At 35.9% G+C, this 19,175-nt stretch overlaps 1 protein-coding gene across 1 annotated transcript in view; it reads right to left on the bottom strand.

Moving 5' to 3' along the window:
* The window catches only part of LOC109883963 (uncharacterized), a 51,763-nt gene that overhangs the window by 8,704 nt on the left and 23,884 nt on the right, over positions 1 to 19,175 (bottom strand). The window contains exon 5 of the mRNA XM_031796466.1: positions 1 to 137. This exon is cut by the window's left edge and continues 88 nt beyond it. Coding sequence (XP_031652326.1) covers positions 1 to 137 — 137 coding nt within the window. The remainder of the gene's footprint in view (positions 138 to 19,175) is intronic.

The raw sequence follows: 19,175 nt of genomic DNA, 5'->3' as shown, positions 1-19,175 counted from the left end.
CTGGTCCACGAGACAGATGTCCAGGATCTCCTTAGCCGCCCGAGACAGAGGACGGGACACGGGATGGGACATGGTGCCAGAGACAGGGCGAGACAGAGCACTGGTAGGACGTGAGGACCGCCTTGGAGTAGATCTGCCTGAAACACCAGTAAGACATGTAACGGACAGACAGACGGACGGACGGACGGACAGACAGAGAGGAGGAAGTGTGATTAGCACAACACCAAATAACCAGGAAGTAGTAGAGAACATAGATAGAGGTGGGAGGAAAAGAAAGGAGAAGAGAGATGAGAGATAGAGAGAGAGACAGATAATGAAAGGATGCAGGAGAAAGCAAGTGAGACAGAATGAGAGAGGGAGAGAAAGAGGTAGACGTCTATATAATCACTGGTGTTTTATCTCTCTACTGCAGTGTCTATATAATCACTGGTGTTTTATCTCTCTACTGCAGTGTCTATATAATCACTGGTGTTTTATCTCTCTATTGCAGTGTCTATATAATCACTGGTGTTTTATCTCTCTACTGCAGTGTCTATATAATCACTGGTGTTTTATCTCTATCTACTGCAGTGTCTATATAATCACTGGTGTTTTATATCTCTACTGCAGTGTCTATATAATCACTGGTGTTTTATCTCTCTACTGCAGTGTCTATGTAATCACTGGTGTTTTATCTCTCTACTGCAGTGTCTATATAATCACTGGTGTTTTATCTCTCTACTGCAGTGTCTATATAATCACTGGTGTTTTATATCTCTACTGCAGTGTCTATATAATCACTGGTGTTGTATCTCTCTCTACTGCAGTGTCTATATAATCACTGGTGTTTTATCTCTCTACTGCAGTGTCTATATAATCAAGGGTGTTTTATCTCTCTACTGCAGTGTCTATATAATCACTGGTCTTTTATCTCTCTACTGCAGTGTCTATATCATCACTGGTGTTTTATCTCTCTACTGCAGTGTCTATATAATCACTGGTGTTTTATCTCTCTACTGCAGTGTCTATATAATCACTGGTGTTTTATCTCTCTAATGCAGTGCCTATATAATCACTGGTGTTTTATCTCTCTACTGCAGTGTCTATATAATCACTGGTGTTTTATCTCTCTACTGCAGTGTCTATATAATCACTGGTGTTTTATCTCTCTCAACTGCAGTGTCTATATAATCACTGGTGTTTAATCTCTCTCTACTGCAGTGTCTATATAATCACTGGTGTTTTCTATCTCTACTGCAGTGTTTATATAATCACTGGTGTTTTATCTCTCTCTATTGCAGTGTCTATATAATCACTGGTGTTTTATCTCTTTACTGCAGTGTCTATATAATCACTGGTGTTTTATCTCTCTACTGCAGTGTCTATATAATCACTGGTGTTTTAAATCTCTACTGCAGTGTCTATATAATCACTGATGTTTTATCTCTACTGCAGTGTCTATATAATCACTGGTGTTTTATCTCTCTACTGCAGTGTCTATATAATCACTGGTATTTTATCTCTCTCTACTGCAGTGTCTATATAATCACTGGTATTTTATCTCTATCTACTGCAGTGTCTATATAATCACTGGTGTTTTATCTCTCTACTGCAGTGTCTATATAACCACTGGTATTTTATCTCTCTCTACTGCAGTGTCTATATAATCACTGGTGTTTTATCTCTCTACTGCAGTGTCTATATAATCACTGGTGTTTTATATCTCTACTGCAGTGTCTATATAATCACTGGTGTTGTATCTCTATCTACTGCAGTGTCTATATAATCACTGGTGTTTTATCTCTCTACTGCAGTGTCTATATAATCACTGGTGTTTTATCTCTATCTACTGCAGTGTCTATATAATCACTGGTGTTTTATATCTCTACTGCAGTGTCTATATAATCACTGGTGTTTTATCTCTCTACTGCAGTGTCTATATAATCACTGGTGTTTTATCTCTCTACTGCAGTGTCTATATAATCACTGGTGTTTTATCTCTCTACTGCAGTGTCTATATAATCACTGGTGTTTTATATCTCTACTGCAGTGTCTATATAATCACTGGTGTTGTATCTCTCTCTACTGCAGTGTCTATATAATCACTGGTGTTTTATCTCTCTACTGCAGTTTCTATATAATCAAGGGTGTTTTATCTCTCTACTGCAGTGTCTATATAATCACTGGTGTTTTATATCTACTGCAGTGTCTATATCATCACTGGTGTTTTATATCTCTACTGTAGTGTCTATATAATCACTGGTGTTTTATCTCTCTACTGCTGTGTCTATATAATCACTGGTGTTTTATCTCTCTACTGCAGTGTCTATATAATCACTGGTGTTTTATCTCTCTACTGCTGTGTCTATATAATCACTGGTGTTTTATCTCTCTACTGCAGTGTCTATATAATCACTGGTGTTGTATCTCTCTACTGCAGTGTCTATATAATCACTGGTGTTTTATCTCTCTACTGCAGTGTCTATATAATCACTGGTGTTTTATCTCTCTACTGCAGTGTCTATATAATCACTGGTGTTTTATATCTCTACTGCAGTGTCTATATAATCACTGGTGTTGTATCTCTCTCTACTGCAGTGTCTATATAATCACTGGTGTTTTATCTCTCTACTGCAGTGTCTATATAATCAAGGGTGTTTTATCTCTCTACTGCAGTGTCTATATAATCACTGGTGTTTTATCTCTCTACTGCAGTGTCTATATAATCACTGGTGTTTTATCTCTCTACTGCAGTGTCTATATAATCACTGGTGTTTTATCTCTCTACTGCAGTGTCTATATAATCACTGGTGTTTTATCTCTCTACTGCAGTGTCTATATAATCACTGGTGTTTTATCTCTCTACTGCAGTGTCTATATAATCACTGGTGTTTTATCTCTCTCAACTGCAGTGTCTATATAATCACTGGTGTTTTATCTCTCTCTACTGCAGTGTCTATATAATCACTGGTGTTTTATCTCTCGACTGCAGTGTCTATATAAACACTGGTGTTTTATCTCTCTCTACTGCAGTGTCTATATAATCACTTGTGTTTTCTCTCTCTACTGCAGTGTCTATATAATCACTGGTGTTTTATCTCTCTACTGCAGTGTCTATATAATCACTGGTGTTTTATCTCTCTACTGCAGTGTCTATATAACCACTGGTATTTTATCTCTCTCTACTGCAGTGTCGATATAATCACTGGTGTTTTATCTCTCTACTGCAGTGTCTATATAATCACTGGTGTTTTATATCTCTACTGCAGTGTCTATATAATCACTGGTGTTGTATCTCTATCTACTGCAGTGTCTATATAATCACTGGTGTTTTATCTCTCTACTGCAGTGTCTATATAATCACTGGTGTTTTATCTCTATCTACTGCAGTGTCTATATAATCACTGGTGTTTTATATCTCTACTGCAGTGTCTATATAATCACTGGTGTTTTATCTCTCTACTGCAGTGTCTATATAATCACTGGTGTTTTATCTCTCTACTGCAGTGTCTATATAATCACTGGTGTTTTATATCTCTACTGCAGTGTCTATATAATCACTGGTGTTGTATCTCTCTCTACTGCAGTGTCTATATAATCACTGGTGTTTTATCTCTCTACTGCAGTTTCTATATAATCAAGGGTGTTTTATCTCTCTACTGCAGTGTCTATATAATCACTGGTGTTTTATATCTACTGCAGTGTCTATATCATCACTGGTGTTTTATATCTCTACTGTAGTGTCTATATAATCACTGGTGTTTTATCTCTCTACTGCTGTGTCTATATAATCACTGGTGTTTTATCTCTCTACTGCAGTGTCTATATAATCACTGGTGTTTTATCTCTCTACTGCTGTGTCTATATAATCACTGGTGTTTTATCTCTCTACTGCAGTGTCTATATAATCACTGGTGTTGTATCTCTCTACTGCAGTGTCTATATAATCACTGGTGTTTTATCTCTCTACTGCAGTGTCTATATAATCACTGGTGTTTTATCTCTCTACTGCAGTGTCTATATAATCACTGGTGTTTTATCTCTCTACTGCAGTGTCTATATAATCACTGGTGTTTTATATCTCTACTGCAGTGTCTATATAATCACTGGTTTTGTATCTCTCTCTACTGCAGTGTCTATATAATCACTGGTGTTTTATCTCTCTACTGCAGTGTCTATATAATCAAGGGTGTTTTATCTCTCTACTGCAGTGTCTATATAATTACTGGTGTTTTATCTCTCTACTGCAGTGTCTATATAATCACTGGTGTTTTATCTCTCTACTGCAGTGTCTATATAATCACTGGTGTTTTATCTCTCTACTGCAGTGTCTATATAATCACTGGTGTTTTATCTCTCTACTGCAGTGTCTATATAATCGCTGGTGTTTTATCTCTCTACTGCAGTGTCTATATAATCACTGGTGTTTTATCTCTCTCAACTGCAGTGTCTATATAATCACTGGTGTTTTATCTCTCTCTACTGCAGTGTCTATATAATCACTGGTGTTTTATCTCTCGACTGCAGTGTCTATATAAACACTGGTGTTTTATCTCTCTCTACTGCAGTGTCTATATAATCACTTGTGTTTTCTCTCTCTACTGCAGTGTTTATATAATCACTGGTGTTTTATCTCTCTCTATTGCAGTGTCTATATAATCACTGGTGTTTTATCTCTCTACTGCAGTGTCTATATAATCGCTGGTGTTTTATCTCTCTACTGCAGTGTCTATATAATCACTGGTGTTTTATCTCTCTCAACTGCAGTGTCTATATAATCACTGGTGTTTTATCTCTCTCTACTGCAGTGTCTATATAATCACTGGTGTTTTATCTCTCGACTGCAGTGTCTATATAAACACTGGTGTTTTATCTCTCTCTACTGCAGTGTCTATATAATCACTTGTGTTTTCTCTCTCTACTGCAGTGTTTATATAATCACTGGTGTTTTATCTCTCTCTATTGCAGTGTCTATATAATCACTGGTGTTTTATCTCTCTACTGCAGTGTCTATATAATCACTGGTGTTTTATCTCTCTACTGCAGTGTCTATATAATCACTGGTGTTTTAAATCTCTACTGCAGTGTCTATATAATCACTGATGTTTTATCTCTACTGCAGTGTCTATATAATCACTGGTGTTTTATCTCTCTACTGCAGTGTCTATATAATCACTGGTGTTTTATCTCTCTACTGCAGTGTCTATATAACCACTGGTATTTTATCTCTCTCTACTGCAGTGTCGATATAATCACTGGTGTTTTATCTCTCTACTGCAGTGTCTATATAATCACTGGTGTTTTATATCTCTACTGCAGTGTCTATAAAATCACTGGTGTTTTATCTCTATCTACTGCAGTGTCTATATAATCAAGGGTGTTTTATCTCTCTACTGCAGTTTCTATATAATCAAGGGTGTTTTATCTCTCTACTGCAGTGTCTATATAATCACTGGTGTTTTATATCTACTGCAGTGTCTATATCATCACTGGTGTTTTATATCTCTACTGTAGTGTCTATATAATCACTGGTGTTTTATCTCTCTACTGCTGTGTCTATATAATCACTGGTGTTTTATCTCTCTACTGCAGTGTCTATATAATCACTGGTGTTTTATCTCTCTACTGCTGTGTCTATATAATCACTGGTGTTTTATCTCTCTACTGCAGTGTCTATATAATCACTGGTGTTGTATCTCTCTACTGCAGTGTCTATATAATCACTGGTGTTTTATCTCTCTACTGCAGTGTCTATATAATCACTGGTGTTTTATCTCTCTACTGCAGTGTCTATATAATCACTGGTGTTTTATCTCTCTACTGCAGTGTCTATATAATCACTGGTGTTTTATATCTCTACTGCAGTGTCTATATAATCACTGGTGTTGTATCTCTCTCTACTGCAGTGTCTATATAATCACTGGTGTTTTATCTCTCTACTGCAGTGTCTATATAATCAAGGGTGTTTTATCTCTCTACTGCAGTGTCTATATAATCACTGGTGTTTTATCTCTCTACTGCAGTGTCTATATAATCACTGGTGTTTTATCTCTCTACTGCAGTGTCTATATAATCACTGGTGTTTTATCTCTCTACTGCAGTGTCTATATAATCACTGGTGTTTTATCTCTCTACTGCAGTGTCTATATAATCACTGGTGTTTTATCTCTCTCAACTGCAGTGTCTATATAATCACTGGTGTTTTATCTCTCTCTACTGCAGTGTCTATATAATCACTGGTGTTTTATCTCTCGACTGCAGTGTCTATATAAACACTGGTGTTTTATCTCTCTCTACTGCAGTGTCTATATAATCACTTGTGTTTTCTCTCTCTACTGCAGTGTCTATATAATCACTGGTGTTTTATCTCTCTACTGCAGTGTCTATATAATCACTGGTGTTTTATCTCTCTACTGCAGTGTCTATATAACCACTGGTATTTTATCTCTCTCTACTGCAGTGTCGATATAATCACTGGTGTTTTATCTCTCTACTGCAGTGTCTATATAATCACTGGTGTTTTATATCTCTACTGCAGTGTCTATATAATCACTGGTGTTGTATCTCTATCTACTGCAGTGTCTATATAATCACTGGTGTTTTATCTCTCTACTGCAGTGTCTATATAATCACTGGTGTTTTATCTCTATCTACTGCAGTGTCTATATAATCACTGGTGTTTTATATCTCTACTGCAGTGTCTATATAATCACTGGTGTTTTATCTCTCTACTGCAGTGTCTATATAATCACTGGTGTTTTATCTCTCTACTGCAGTGTCTATATAATCACTGGTGTTTTATCTCTCTACTGCAGTGTCTATATAATCACTGGTGTTTTATATCTCTACTGCAGTGTCTATATAATCACTGGTGTTGTATCTCTCTCTACTGCAGTGTCTATATAATCACTGGTGTTTTATCTCTCTACTGCAGTTTCTATATAATCAAGGGTGTTTTATCTCTCTACTGCAGTGTCTATATAATCACTGGTGTTTTATATCTACTGCAGTGTCTATATCATCACTGGTGTTTTATATCTCTACTGTAGTGTCTATATAATCACTGGTGTTTTATCTCTCTACTGCTGTGTCTATATAATCACTGGTGTTTATCTCTCTACTGCAGTGTCTATATAATCACTGGTGTTTTATCTCTCTACTGCTGTGTCTATATAATCACTGGTGTTTTATCTCTCTACTGCAGTGTCTATATAATCACTGGTGTTGTATCTCTCTACTGCAGTGTCTATATAATCACTGGTGTTTTATCTCTCTACTGCAGTGTCTATATAATCACTGGTGTTTTATCTCTCTACTGCAGTGTCTATATAATCACTGGTGTTTTATCTCTCTACTGCAGTGTCTATATAATCACTGGTGTTTTATATCTCTACTGCAGTGTCTGTATAATCACTGGTGTTGTATCTCTCTCTACTGCAGTGTCTATATAATCACTGGTGTTTTATCTCTCTACTGCAGTGTCTATATAATCAAGGGTGTTTTATCTCTCTACTGCAGTGTCTATATAATCACTGGTGTTTTATCTCTCTACTGCAGTGTCTATATAATCACTGGTGTTTTATCTCTCTACTGCAGTGTCTATATAATCACTGGTGTTTTATCTCTCTACTGCAGTGTCTATATAATCACTGGTGTTTTATCTCTCTCAACTGCAGTGTCTATATAATCACTGGTGTTTTATCTCTCTCTACTGCAGTGTCTATATAATCACTGGTGTTTTATCTCTCGACTGCAGTGTCTATATAAACACTGGTGTTTTATCTCTCTCTACTGCAGTGTCTATATAATCACTTGTGTTTTCTCTCTCTACTGCAGTGTTTATATAATCACTGGTGTTTTATCTCTCTCTATTGCAGTGTCTATATAATCACTGGTGTTTTATCTCTCTACTGCAGTGTCTATATAATCACTGGTGTTTTATCTCTCTACTGCAGTGTCTATATAATCACTGGTGTTTTAAATCTCTACTGCAGTGTCTATATAATCACTGATGTTTTATCTCTACTGCAGTGTCTATATAATCACTGGTGTTTTATCTCTCTACTGCAGTGTCTATATAATCACTGGTGTTTTATCTCTCTACTGCAGTGTCTATATAACCACTGGTATTTTATCTCTCTCTACTGCAGTGTCGATATAATCACTGGTATTTTATCTCTCTCTACTGCAGTGTCGATATAATCACTGGTGTTTTATCTCTCTACTGCAGTGTCTATATAATCACTGGTGTTTTATATCTCTACTGCAGTGTCTATATAATCACTGGTGTTTTATCTCTCTACTGCAGTGTCTATATAATCACTGGTGTTTTATCTCTATCTACTGCAGTGTCTATATAATCACTTGTGTTTTATATCTCTACTGCAGTGTCTATATAATCACTGGTGTTTTATCTCTATCTACTGCAGTGTCTATATAATCACTGGTGTTTTATCTCTCTACTGCAGTGTCTATATAATCACTGGTGTTTTATCTCTCTACTGCAGTGGCTATATAATCACTGGTGTTTTATCTCTCCACTGCTGTGTCTATATAATCACTGGTGTTTTATATCTCTACTGCAGTGTCTATATAATCACTGGTGTTGTATCTCTATCTACTGCAGTGTCTATATAATCACTGGTGTTTTATCTCTCTACTGCAGTTTCTATATAATCAAGGGTGTTTTATCTCTCTACTGCAGTGTCTATATACTCACTGGTGTTTTATATCTACTGCAGTGTCTATATCATCACTGGTGTTTTATATCTCTACTGTAGTGTCTATATAATCACTGGTGTTTTATCTCTCTACTGCAGTTTATATATAATCAAGGGTGTTTTATATCTCTACTGCAGTGTCTATATAATCACTGGTGTTGTATCTCTCTACTGCAGTGTCTATATAATCACTGGTGTTTTATCTCTCTACTGCTGTGTCTATATAATCACTGGTGTTTTATCTCTCTACTGCAGTGTCTATATAATCACTGGTGTTGTATCTCTCTACTGCAGTGTCTATATAATCACTGGTGTTTTATCTCTCTACTGCAGTGTCTATATAATCACTGGTGTTTTATCTCTCTACTGCAGTGTCTATATAATCACTGGTGTTTTATCTCTCTCTACTGCAGTGTCTATATAATCACTGGTGTTTTATCTCTCTACTGCAGTGTCTATAGAATCACTGGTGTTTTATCGCTCTCTACTGCAGTGTCTATATAATCACTGGTGTTTTATCTCTCTACTGCAGTTTCTATAAAATCACGGGTGTTTTATCTCTCTACTGCAGTGTCTATATAACCACTGGTGTTTTATCTCTCTACTGCAGTGTCTATATAATCACTGGTGTTTCATATCTCTACTGCAGTTTCTATATAATCACTGGTGTTTTATCTATCTACTGCAGTGTCTATATAATCACTGGTGTTTTATCTCTACTGCAGTGTCTATATAATCACTGGTGTTTTATCTCTCTACTGCAGTGTCTATATAATCACTGGTGTTTTATCTCTCTACTGCAGTGTCTATATAATCACTGGTGTTTTAAATCTCTACTGCAATGTCTATATAATCACTGGTGTTTTATCTCTACTGCAATGTCTATATAATCACTGGTGTTTTATCTCTACAGCAGTGTCTATATAATCACTGGTGTTTTATCTCTCTACTGCAGTCTCTATATAATCACTGGTGTTTTATCTCTCTACTGCAGTGTCTATATAATCACTGGTGTTCTATCTCTCTACTGCAGTGTCAATATAATCAAGGGTGTTTTATCTCTCTACTGCAGTGTCTATATAATCACTGGTGTTTTATCTCTCTACTGCAGTGTCTATATAATCAAGGGTGTTTTATCTCTCTACTGCAGTGTCTATATAATCACTGGTGTTTTATATCTACTGCAGTGTCTATATCATCACTGGTGTTTTATATCTCTACTGCAGTGTCTATATAATCACTGGTGTTTTATCTCTCTACTGCAGTGTCTATATAATCACTGGTGTTTTATCTCTCTACTGCAGTGTCTATATAATCACTGGTGTTTTAACTCTCTCAACTGCAGTGTCTATATAATCACTGGTGTTTTATCTCTCTACTGCAGTGTCTATATAATCACTGGTGTTTTATCTCTCTACTGCAGTGTCTATATAATCAAGGGTGTTTTATCTCTCTACTGCAGTGTCTATATAATCACTGGTGTTTTATCTCTCTACTGCAGTGTCTATATAATCACTGGTGTTTTATATCTACTGCAGTGTCTATATCATCACTGGTGTTTTATATCTCTACTGCAGTTTCTATATAATCACTGGTGTTTTATCTCTCTACTGCAGTGTCTATATAATCACTGGTGTTTTGTCTCTCTACTGCAGTGTCTATATAATCACTGGTGTTTTATATCTACTGCAGTGTCTATATCATCACTGGTGTTTTATATCTCTACTGCAGTGTCTATATAATCACTGGTGTTTTATCTCTCTACTGCAGTGTCTATATAATCACTGGTGTTTTGTCTCTCTACTGCAGTGTCTATATAATCACAGGTGTTTTATCTCTCTATTGCAGTGTGTATATAATCACTGGTGTTTTATCTCTCTACTGCAGTGTCTATATAATCACTGGTGTTTTATCTCTCTACTGCAGTGTCTATATAATCACTGTTGTTTTATATCTCTACTGCAGTGTCTATATAATAAAATGTGTTTTATCTCTCTCTATTGCAGTGTCTACATAATCACTGGTGTTTTATCTCTCTCTACTGCAGTGTCTATATAATCACTGGTGTTTTATCTCTCTACTGCAGTGTCTATATAATCACAGGTGTTTTATCTCTCTACCGCAGTGTCTATATAATCACTGGTGTTTTATATCTCTACTGCAGTGTCTATATAATCACTTGTGTTTTATCTCTCTACTGCAGTGTCTATATCATCACTGGTGTTTTATATCTCTACTGCAGTGTCTATATAATCACTGGTGTTTTATCTCTCTCTACTGCAGTATCTATATAATCACTGGTGTTTTATCTCTCTACTGCAGTGTCTATATAATCACTGGTGTTTTATCTCTCTACAGCAGTGTCTATATAATCACTGGTGTTTTATCTCTCTACTGCAGTGTCTATATAATCACTGGTGTTTTATCTCTCTACTGCAGTGTCTATATAATCACTGGTGTTTTATCTCTCTACTGCAGTGTCTATATAACCACTGGTATTTTATCTCTCTCTACTGCAGTGTCGATATAATCACTGGTGTTTTATCTCTCTACTGCAGTGTCTATATAATCACTGGTGTTTTATATCTCTACTGCAGTGTCTATATAATCACTGGTGTTGTATCTCTATCTACTGCAGTGTCTATATAATCACTGGTGTTTTATCTCTCTACTGCAGTGTCTATATAATCACTGGTGTTTTATCTCTATCTACTGCAGTGTCTATATAATCACTGGTGTTTTATATCTCTACTGCAGTGTCTATATAATCACTGGTGTTTTATCTCTCTACTGCAGTGTCTATATAATCACTGGTGTTTTATCTCTCTACTGCAGTGTCTATATAATCACTGGTGTTTTATATCTCTACTGCAGTGTCTATATAATCACTGGTGTTGTATCTCTCTCTACTGCAGTGTCTATATAATCACTGGTGTTTTATCTCTCTACTGCAGTTTCTATATAATCAAGGGTGTTTTATCTCTCTACTGCAGTGTCTATATAATCACTGGTGTTTTATATCTACTGCAGTGTCTATATCATCACTGGTGTTTTATATCTCTACTGTAGTGTCTATATAATCACTGGTGTTTTATCTCTCTACTGCTGTGTCTATATAATCACTGGTGTTTTATCTCTCTACTGCAGTGTCTATATAATCACTGGTGTTTTATCTCTCTACTGCTGTGTCTATATAATCACTGGTGTTTTATCTCTCTACTGCAGTGTCTATATAATCACTGGTGTTGTATCTCTCTACTGCAGTGTCTATATAATCACTGGTGTTTTATCTCTCTACTGCAGTGTCTATATAATCACTGGTGTTTTATCTCTCTACTGCAGTGTCTATATAATCACTGGTGTTTTATCTCTCTACTGCAGTGTCTATATAATCACTGGTGTTTTATATCTCTACTGCAGTGTCTATATAATCACTGGTTTTGTATCTCTCTCTACTGCAGTGTCTATATAATCACTGGTGTTTTATCTCTCTACTGCAGTGTCTATATAATCAAGGGTGTTTTATCTCTCTACTGCAGTGTCTATATAATTACTGGTGTTTTATCTCTCTACTGCAGTGTCTATATAATCACTGGTGTTTTATCTCTCTACTGCAGTGTCTATATAATCACTGGTGTTTTATCTCTCTACTGCAGTGTCTATATAATCACTGGTGTTTTATCTCTCTACTGCAGTGTCTATATAATCGCTGGTGTTTTATCTCTCTACTGCAGTGTCTATATAATCACTGGTGTTTTATCTCTCTCAACTGCAGTGTCTATATAATCACTGGTGTTTTATCTCTCTCTACTGCAGTGTCTATATAATCACTGGTGTTTTATCTCTCGACTGCAGTGTCTATATAAACACTGGTGTTTTATCTCTCTCTACTGCAGTGTCTATATAATCACTTGTGTTTTCTCTCTCTACTGCAGTGTTTATATAATCACTGGTGTTTTATCTCTCTCTATTGCAGTGTCTATATAATCACTGGTGTTTTATCTCTCTACTGCAGTGTCTATATAATCGCTGGTGTTTTATCTCTCTACTGCAGTGTCTATATAATCACTGGTGTTTTATCTCTCTCAACTGCAGTGTCTATATAATCACTGGTGTTTTATCTCTCTCTACTGCAGTGTCTATATAATCACTGGTGTTTTATCTCTCGACTGCAGTGTCTATATAAACACTGGTGTTTTATCTCTCTCTACTGCAGTGTCTATATAATCACTTGTGTTTTCTCTCTCTACTGCAGTGTTTATATAATCACTGGTGTTTTATCTCTCTCTATTGCAGTGTCTATATAATCACTGGTGTTTTATCTCTCTACTGCAGTGTCTATATAATCACTGGTGTTTTATCTCTCTACTGCAGTGTCTATATAATCACTGGTGTTTTAAATCTCTACTGCAGTGTCTATATAATCACTGATGTTTTATCTCTACTGCAGTGTCTATATAATCACTGGTGTTTTATCTCTCTACTGCAGTGTCTATATAATCACTGGTGTTTTATCTCTCTACTGCAGTGTCTATATAACCACTGGTATTTTATCTCTCTACTGCAGTGTCGATATAATCACTGGTGTTTTATCTCTCTACTGCAGTGTCTATATAATCACTGGTGTTTTATATCTCTACTGCAGTGTCTATAAAATCACTGGTGTTTTATCTCTATCTACTGCAGTGTCTATATAATCAAGGGTGTTTTATCTCTCTACTGCAGTTTCTATATAATCAAGGGTGTTTTATCTCTCTACTGCAGTGTCTATATAATCACTGGTGTTTTATATCTACTGCAGTGTCTATATCATCACTGGTGTTTTATATCTCTACTGTAGTGTCTATATAATCACTGGTGTTTTATCTCTCTACTGCTGTGTCTATATAATCACTGGTGTTTTATCTCTCTACTGCAGTGTCTATATAATCACTGGTGTTTTATCTCTCTACTGCTGTGTCTATATAATCACTGGTGTTTTATCTCTCTACTGCAGTGTCTATATAATCACTGGTGTTGTATCTCTCTACTGCAGTGTCTATATAATCACTGGTGTTTTATCTCTCTACTGCAGTGTCTATATAATCACTGGTGTTTTATCTCTCTACTGCAGTGTCTATATAATCACTGGTGTTTTATCTCTCTACTGCAGTGTCTATATAATCACTGGTGTTTTATATCTCTACTGCAGTGTCTATATAATCACTGGTGTTGTATCTCTCTCTACTGCAGTGTCTATATAATCACTGGTGTTTTATCTCTCTACTGCAGTGTCTATATAATCAAGGGTGTTTTATCTCTCTACTGCAGTGTCTATATAATCACTGGTGTTTTATCTCTCTACTGCAGTGTCTATATAATCACTGGTGTTTTATCTCTCTACTGCAGTGTCTATATAATCACTGGTGTTTTATCTCTCTACTGCAGTGTCTATATAATCACTGGTGTTTTATCTCTCTACTGCAGTGTCTATATAATCACTGGTGTTTTATCTCTCTACTGCAGTGTCTATATAATCACTGGTGTTTTATCTCTCTCAACTGCAGTGTCTATATAATCACTGGTGTTTTATCTCTCTCTACTGCAGTGTCTATATAATCACTGGTGTTTTATCTCTCGACTGCAGTGTCTATATAAACACTGGTGTTTTATCTCTCTCTACTGCAGTGTCTATATAATCACTTGTGTTTTCTCTCTCTACTGCAGTGTCTATATAATCACTGGTGTTTTATCTCTCTACTGCAGTGTCTATATAATCACTGGTGTTTTATCTCTCTACTGCAGTGTCTATATAACCACTGGTATTTTATCTCTCTCTACTGCAGTGTCGATATAATCACTGGTGTTTTATCTCTCTACTGCAGTGTCTATATAATCACTGGTGTTTTATATCTCTACTGCAGTGTCTATATAATCACTGGTGTTGTATCTCTATCTACTGCAGTGTCTATATAATCACTGGTGTTTTATCTCTCTACTGCAGTGTCTATATAATCACTGGTGTTTTATCTCTATCTACTGCAGTGTCTATATAATCACTGGTGTTTTATATCTCTACTGCAGTGTCTATATAATCACTGGTGTTTTATCTCTCTACTGCAGTGTCTATATAATCACTGGTGTTTTATCTCTCTACTGCAGTGTCTATATAATCACTGGTGTTTTATCTCTCTACTGCAGTGTCTATATAATCACTGGTGTTTTATATCTCTACTGCAGTGTCTATATAATCACTGGTGTTGTATCTCTCTCTACTGCAGTGTCTATATAATCACTGGTGTTTTATCTCTCTACTGCAGTTTCTATATAATCAAGGGTGTTTTATCTCTCTACTGCAGTGTCTATATAATCACTGGTGTTTTATATCTACTGCAGTGTCTATATCATCACTGGTGTTTTATATCTCTACTGTAGTGTCTATATAATCACTGGTGTTTTATCTCTCTACTGCTGTGTCTATATAATCACTGGTGTTTTATCTCTCTACTGCAGTGTCTATATAATCACTGGTGTTTTATCTCTCTACTGCTGTGTCTATATAATCACTGGTGTTTTATCTCTCTACTGCAGTGTCTATATAATCACTGGTGTTGTATCTCTCTACTGCAGTGTCTATATAATCACTGGTGTTTTATCTCTCTACTGCAGTGTCTATATAATCACTGGTGTTTTATCTCTCTACTGCAGTGTCTATATAATCACTGGTGTTTTATCTCTCTACTGCAGTGTCTATATAATCACTGGTGTTTATATCTCTACTGCAGTGTCTGTATAATCACTGGTGTTGTATCTCTCTCTACTGCAGTGTCTATATAAATCACTGGTGTTTTATCTCTCTACTGCAGTGTCTATATAATCAAGGGTGTTTTATCTCTCTACTGCAGTGTCTATATAATCACTGGTGTTTTATCTCTCTACTGCAGTGTCTATATAATCACTGGTGTTTTATCTCTCTACTGCAGTGTCTATATAATCACTGGTGTTTTATCTCTCTACTGCAGTGTCTATATAATCACTGGTGTTTTATCTCTCTCAACTGCAGTGTCTATATAATCACTGGTGTTTTATCTCTCTCTACTGCAGTGTCTATATAATCACTGGTGTTTTATCTCTCGACTGCAGTGTCTATATAAACACTGGTGTTTTATCTCTCTCTACTGCAGTGTCTATATAATCACTTGTGTTTCTCTCTCTACTGCAGTGTTTATATAATCACTGGTGTTTTATCTCTCTCTATTGCAGTGTCTATATAATCACTGGTGTTTTATCTCTCTACTGCAGTGTCTATATAATCACTGGTGTTTTATCTCTCTACTGCAGTGTCTATATAATCACTGGTGTTTTAAATCTCTACTGCAGTGTCTATATAATCACTGATGTTTTATCTCTACTGCAGTGTCTATATAATCACTGGTGTTTTATCTCTCTACTGCAGTGTCTATATAATCACTGGTGTTTTATCTCTCTACTGCAGTGTCTATATAACCACTGGTATTTTATCTCTCTCTACTGCAGTGTCGATATAATCACTGGTATTTTATCTCTCTCTACTGCAGTGTCGATATAATCACTGGTGTTTTATCTCTCTACTGCAGTGTCTATATAATCACTGGTGTTTTATATCTCTACTGCAGTGTCTATATAATCACTGGTGTTTTATCTCTCTACTGCAGTGTCTATATAATCACTGGTGTTTTATCTCTATCTACTGCAGTGTCTATATAATCACTTGTGTTTTATATCTCTACTGCAGTGTCTATATAATCACTGGTGTTTTATCTCTATCTACTGCAGTGTCTATATAATCACTGGTGTTTTATCTCTCTACTGCAGTGTCTATATAATCACTGGTGTTTTATCTCTCTACTGCAGTGGCTATATAATCACTGGTGTTTTATCTCTCCACTGCTGTGTCTATATAATCACTGGTGTTTTATATCTCTACTGCAGTGTCTATATAATCACTGGTGTTGTATCTCTATCTACTGCAGTGTCTATATAATCACTGGTGTTTTATCTCTCTACTGCAGTTTCTATATAATCAAGGGTGTTTTATCTCTCTACTGCAGTGTCTATATACTCACTGGTGTTTTATATCTACTGCAGTGTCTATATCATCACTGGTGTTTTATATCTCTACTGTAGTGTCTATATAATCACTGGTGTTTTATCTCTCTACTGCAGTTTATATATAATCAAGGGTGTTTTATATCTCTACTGCAGTGTCTATATAATCACTGGTGTTGTATCTCTCTACTGCAGTGTCTATATAATCACTGGTGTTTTATCTCTCTACTGCTGTGTCTATATAATCACTGGTGTTTTATCTCTCTACTGCAGTGTCTATATAATCACTGGTGTTGTATCTCTCTACTGCAGTGTCTATATAATCACTGGTGTTTTATCTCTCTACTGCAGTGTCTATATAATCACTGGTGTTTTATCTCTCTACTGCAGTGTCTATATAATCACTGGTGTTTTATCTCTCTCTACTGCAGTGTCTATATAATCACTGGTGTTTTATCTCTCTACTGCAGTGTCTATAGAATCACTGGTGTTTTATCGCTCTCTACTGCAGTGTCTATATAATCACTGGTGTTTTATCTCTCTACTGCAGTTTCTATAAAATCACGGGTGTTTTATCTCTCTACTGCAGTGTCTATATAACCACTGGTGTTTTATCTCTCTACTGCAGTGTCTATATAATCACTGGTGTTTCATATCTCTACTGCAGTTTCTATATAATCACTGGTGTTTTATCTATCTACTGCAGTGTCTATATAATCACTGGTGTTTTATCTCTACTGCAGTGTCTATATAATCACTGGTGTTTTATCTCTCTACTGCAGTGTCTATATAATCACTGGTGTTTTATCTCTCTACTGCAGTGTCTATATAATCACTGGTGTTTTAAATCTCTACTGCAATGTCTATATAATCACTGGTGTTTTATCTCTACTGCAATGTCTATATAATCACTGGTGTTTTATCTCTACAGCAGTGTCTATATAATCACTGGTGTTTTATCTCTCTACTGCAGTCTCTATATAATCACTGGTGTTTTATCTCTCTACTGCAGTGTCTATATAATCACTGGTGTTCTATCTCTCTACTGCAGTGTCAATATAATCAAGGGTGTTTTATCTCTCTACTGCAGTGTCTATATAATCACTGGTGTTTTATCTCTCTACTGCAGTGTCTATATAATCAAGGGTGTTTTATCTCTCTACTGCAGTGTCTATATAATCACTGGTGTTTTATATCTACTGCAGTGTCTATATCATCACTGGTGTTTTATATCTCTACTGCAGTGTCTATATAATCACTGGTGTTTTATCTCTCTACTGCAGTGTCTATATAATCACTGGTGTTTTATCTCTCTACTGCAGTGTCTATATAATCACTGGTGTTTTAACTCTCTCAACTGCAGTGTCTATATAATCACTGGTGTTTTATCTCTCTACTGCAGTGTCTATATAATCACTGGTGTTTTATCTCTCTACTGCAGTGTCTATATAATCAAGGGTGTTTTATCTCTCTACTGCAGTGTCTATATAATCACTGGTGTTTTATCTCTCTACTGCAGTGTCTATATAATCACTGGTGTTTTATATCTACTGCAGTGTCTATATCATCACTGGTGTTTTATATCTCTACTGCAGTTTCTATATAATCACTGGTGTTTTATCTCTCTACTGCAGTGTCTATATAATCACTGGTGTTTTGTCTCTCTACTGCAGTGTCTATATAATCACTGGTGTTTTATATCTACTGCAGTGTCTATATCATCACTGGTGTTTTATATCTCTACTGCAGTGTCTATATAATCACTGGTGTTTTATCTCTCTACTGCAGTGTCTATATAATCACTGGTGTTTTGTCTCTCTACTGCAGTGTCTATATAATCACAGGTGTTTTATCTCTCTATTGCAGTGTGTATATAATCACTGGTGTTTTATCTCTCTACTGCAGTGTCTATATAATCACTGGTGTTTTATCTCTCTACTGCAGTGTCTATATAATCACTGTTGTTTTATATCTCTACTGCAGTGTCTATATAATAAAATGTGTTTTATCTCTCTCTATTGCAGTGTCTACATAATCACTGGTGTTTTATCTCTCTCTACTGCAGTGTCTATATAATCACTGGTGTTTTATCTCTCTACTGCAGTGTCTATATAATCACAGGTGTTTTATCTCTCTACCGCAGTGTCTATATAATCACTGGTGTTTTATATCTCTACTGCAGTGTCTATATAATCACTTGTGTTTTATCTCTCTACTGCAGTGTCTATATCATCACTGGTGTTTTATATCTCTACTGCAGTGTCTATATAATCACTGGTGTTTTATCTCTCTCTACTGCAGTATCTATATAATCACTGGTGTTTTATCTCTCTACTGCAGTGTCTATATAATCACTGGTGTTTTATCTCTCTACAGCAGTGTCTATATAATCACTGGTGTTTTATCTCT

This window comes from Oncorhynchus kisutch, linkage group LG18 (genome assembly GCF_002021735.2).
Source record: "Oncorhynchus kisutch isolate 150728-3 linkage group LG18, Okis_V2, whole genome shotgun sequence".
Taxonomy (NCBI): domain Eukaryota; kingdom Metazoa; phylum Chordata; class Actinopteri; order Salmoniformes; family Salmonidae; genus Oncorhynchus; species Oncorhynchus kisutch.
This window is presented reverse-complemented; position numbering and strand designations above follow the sequence as displayed.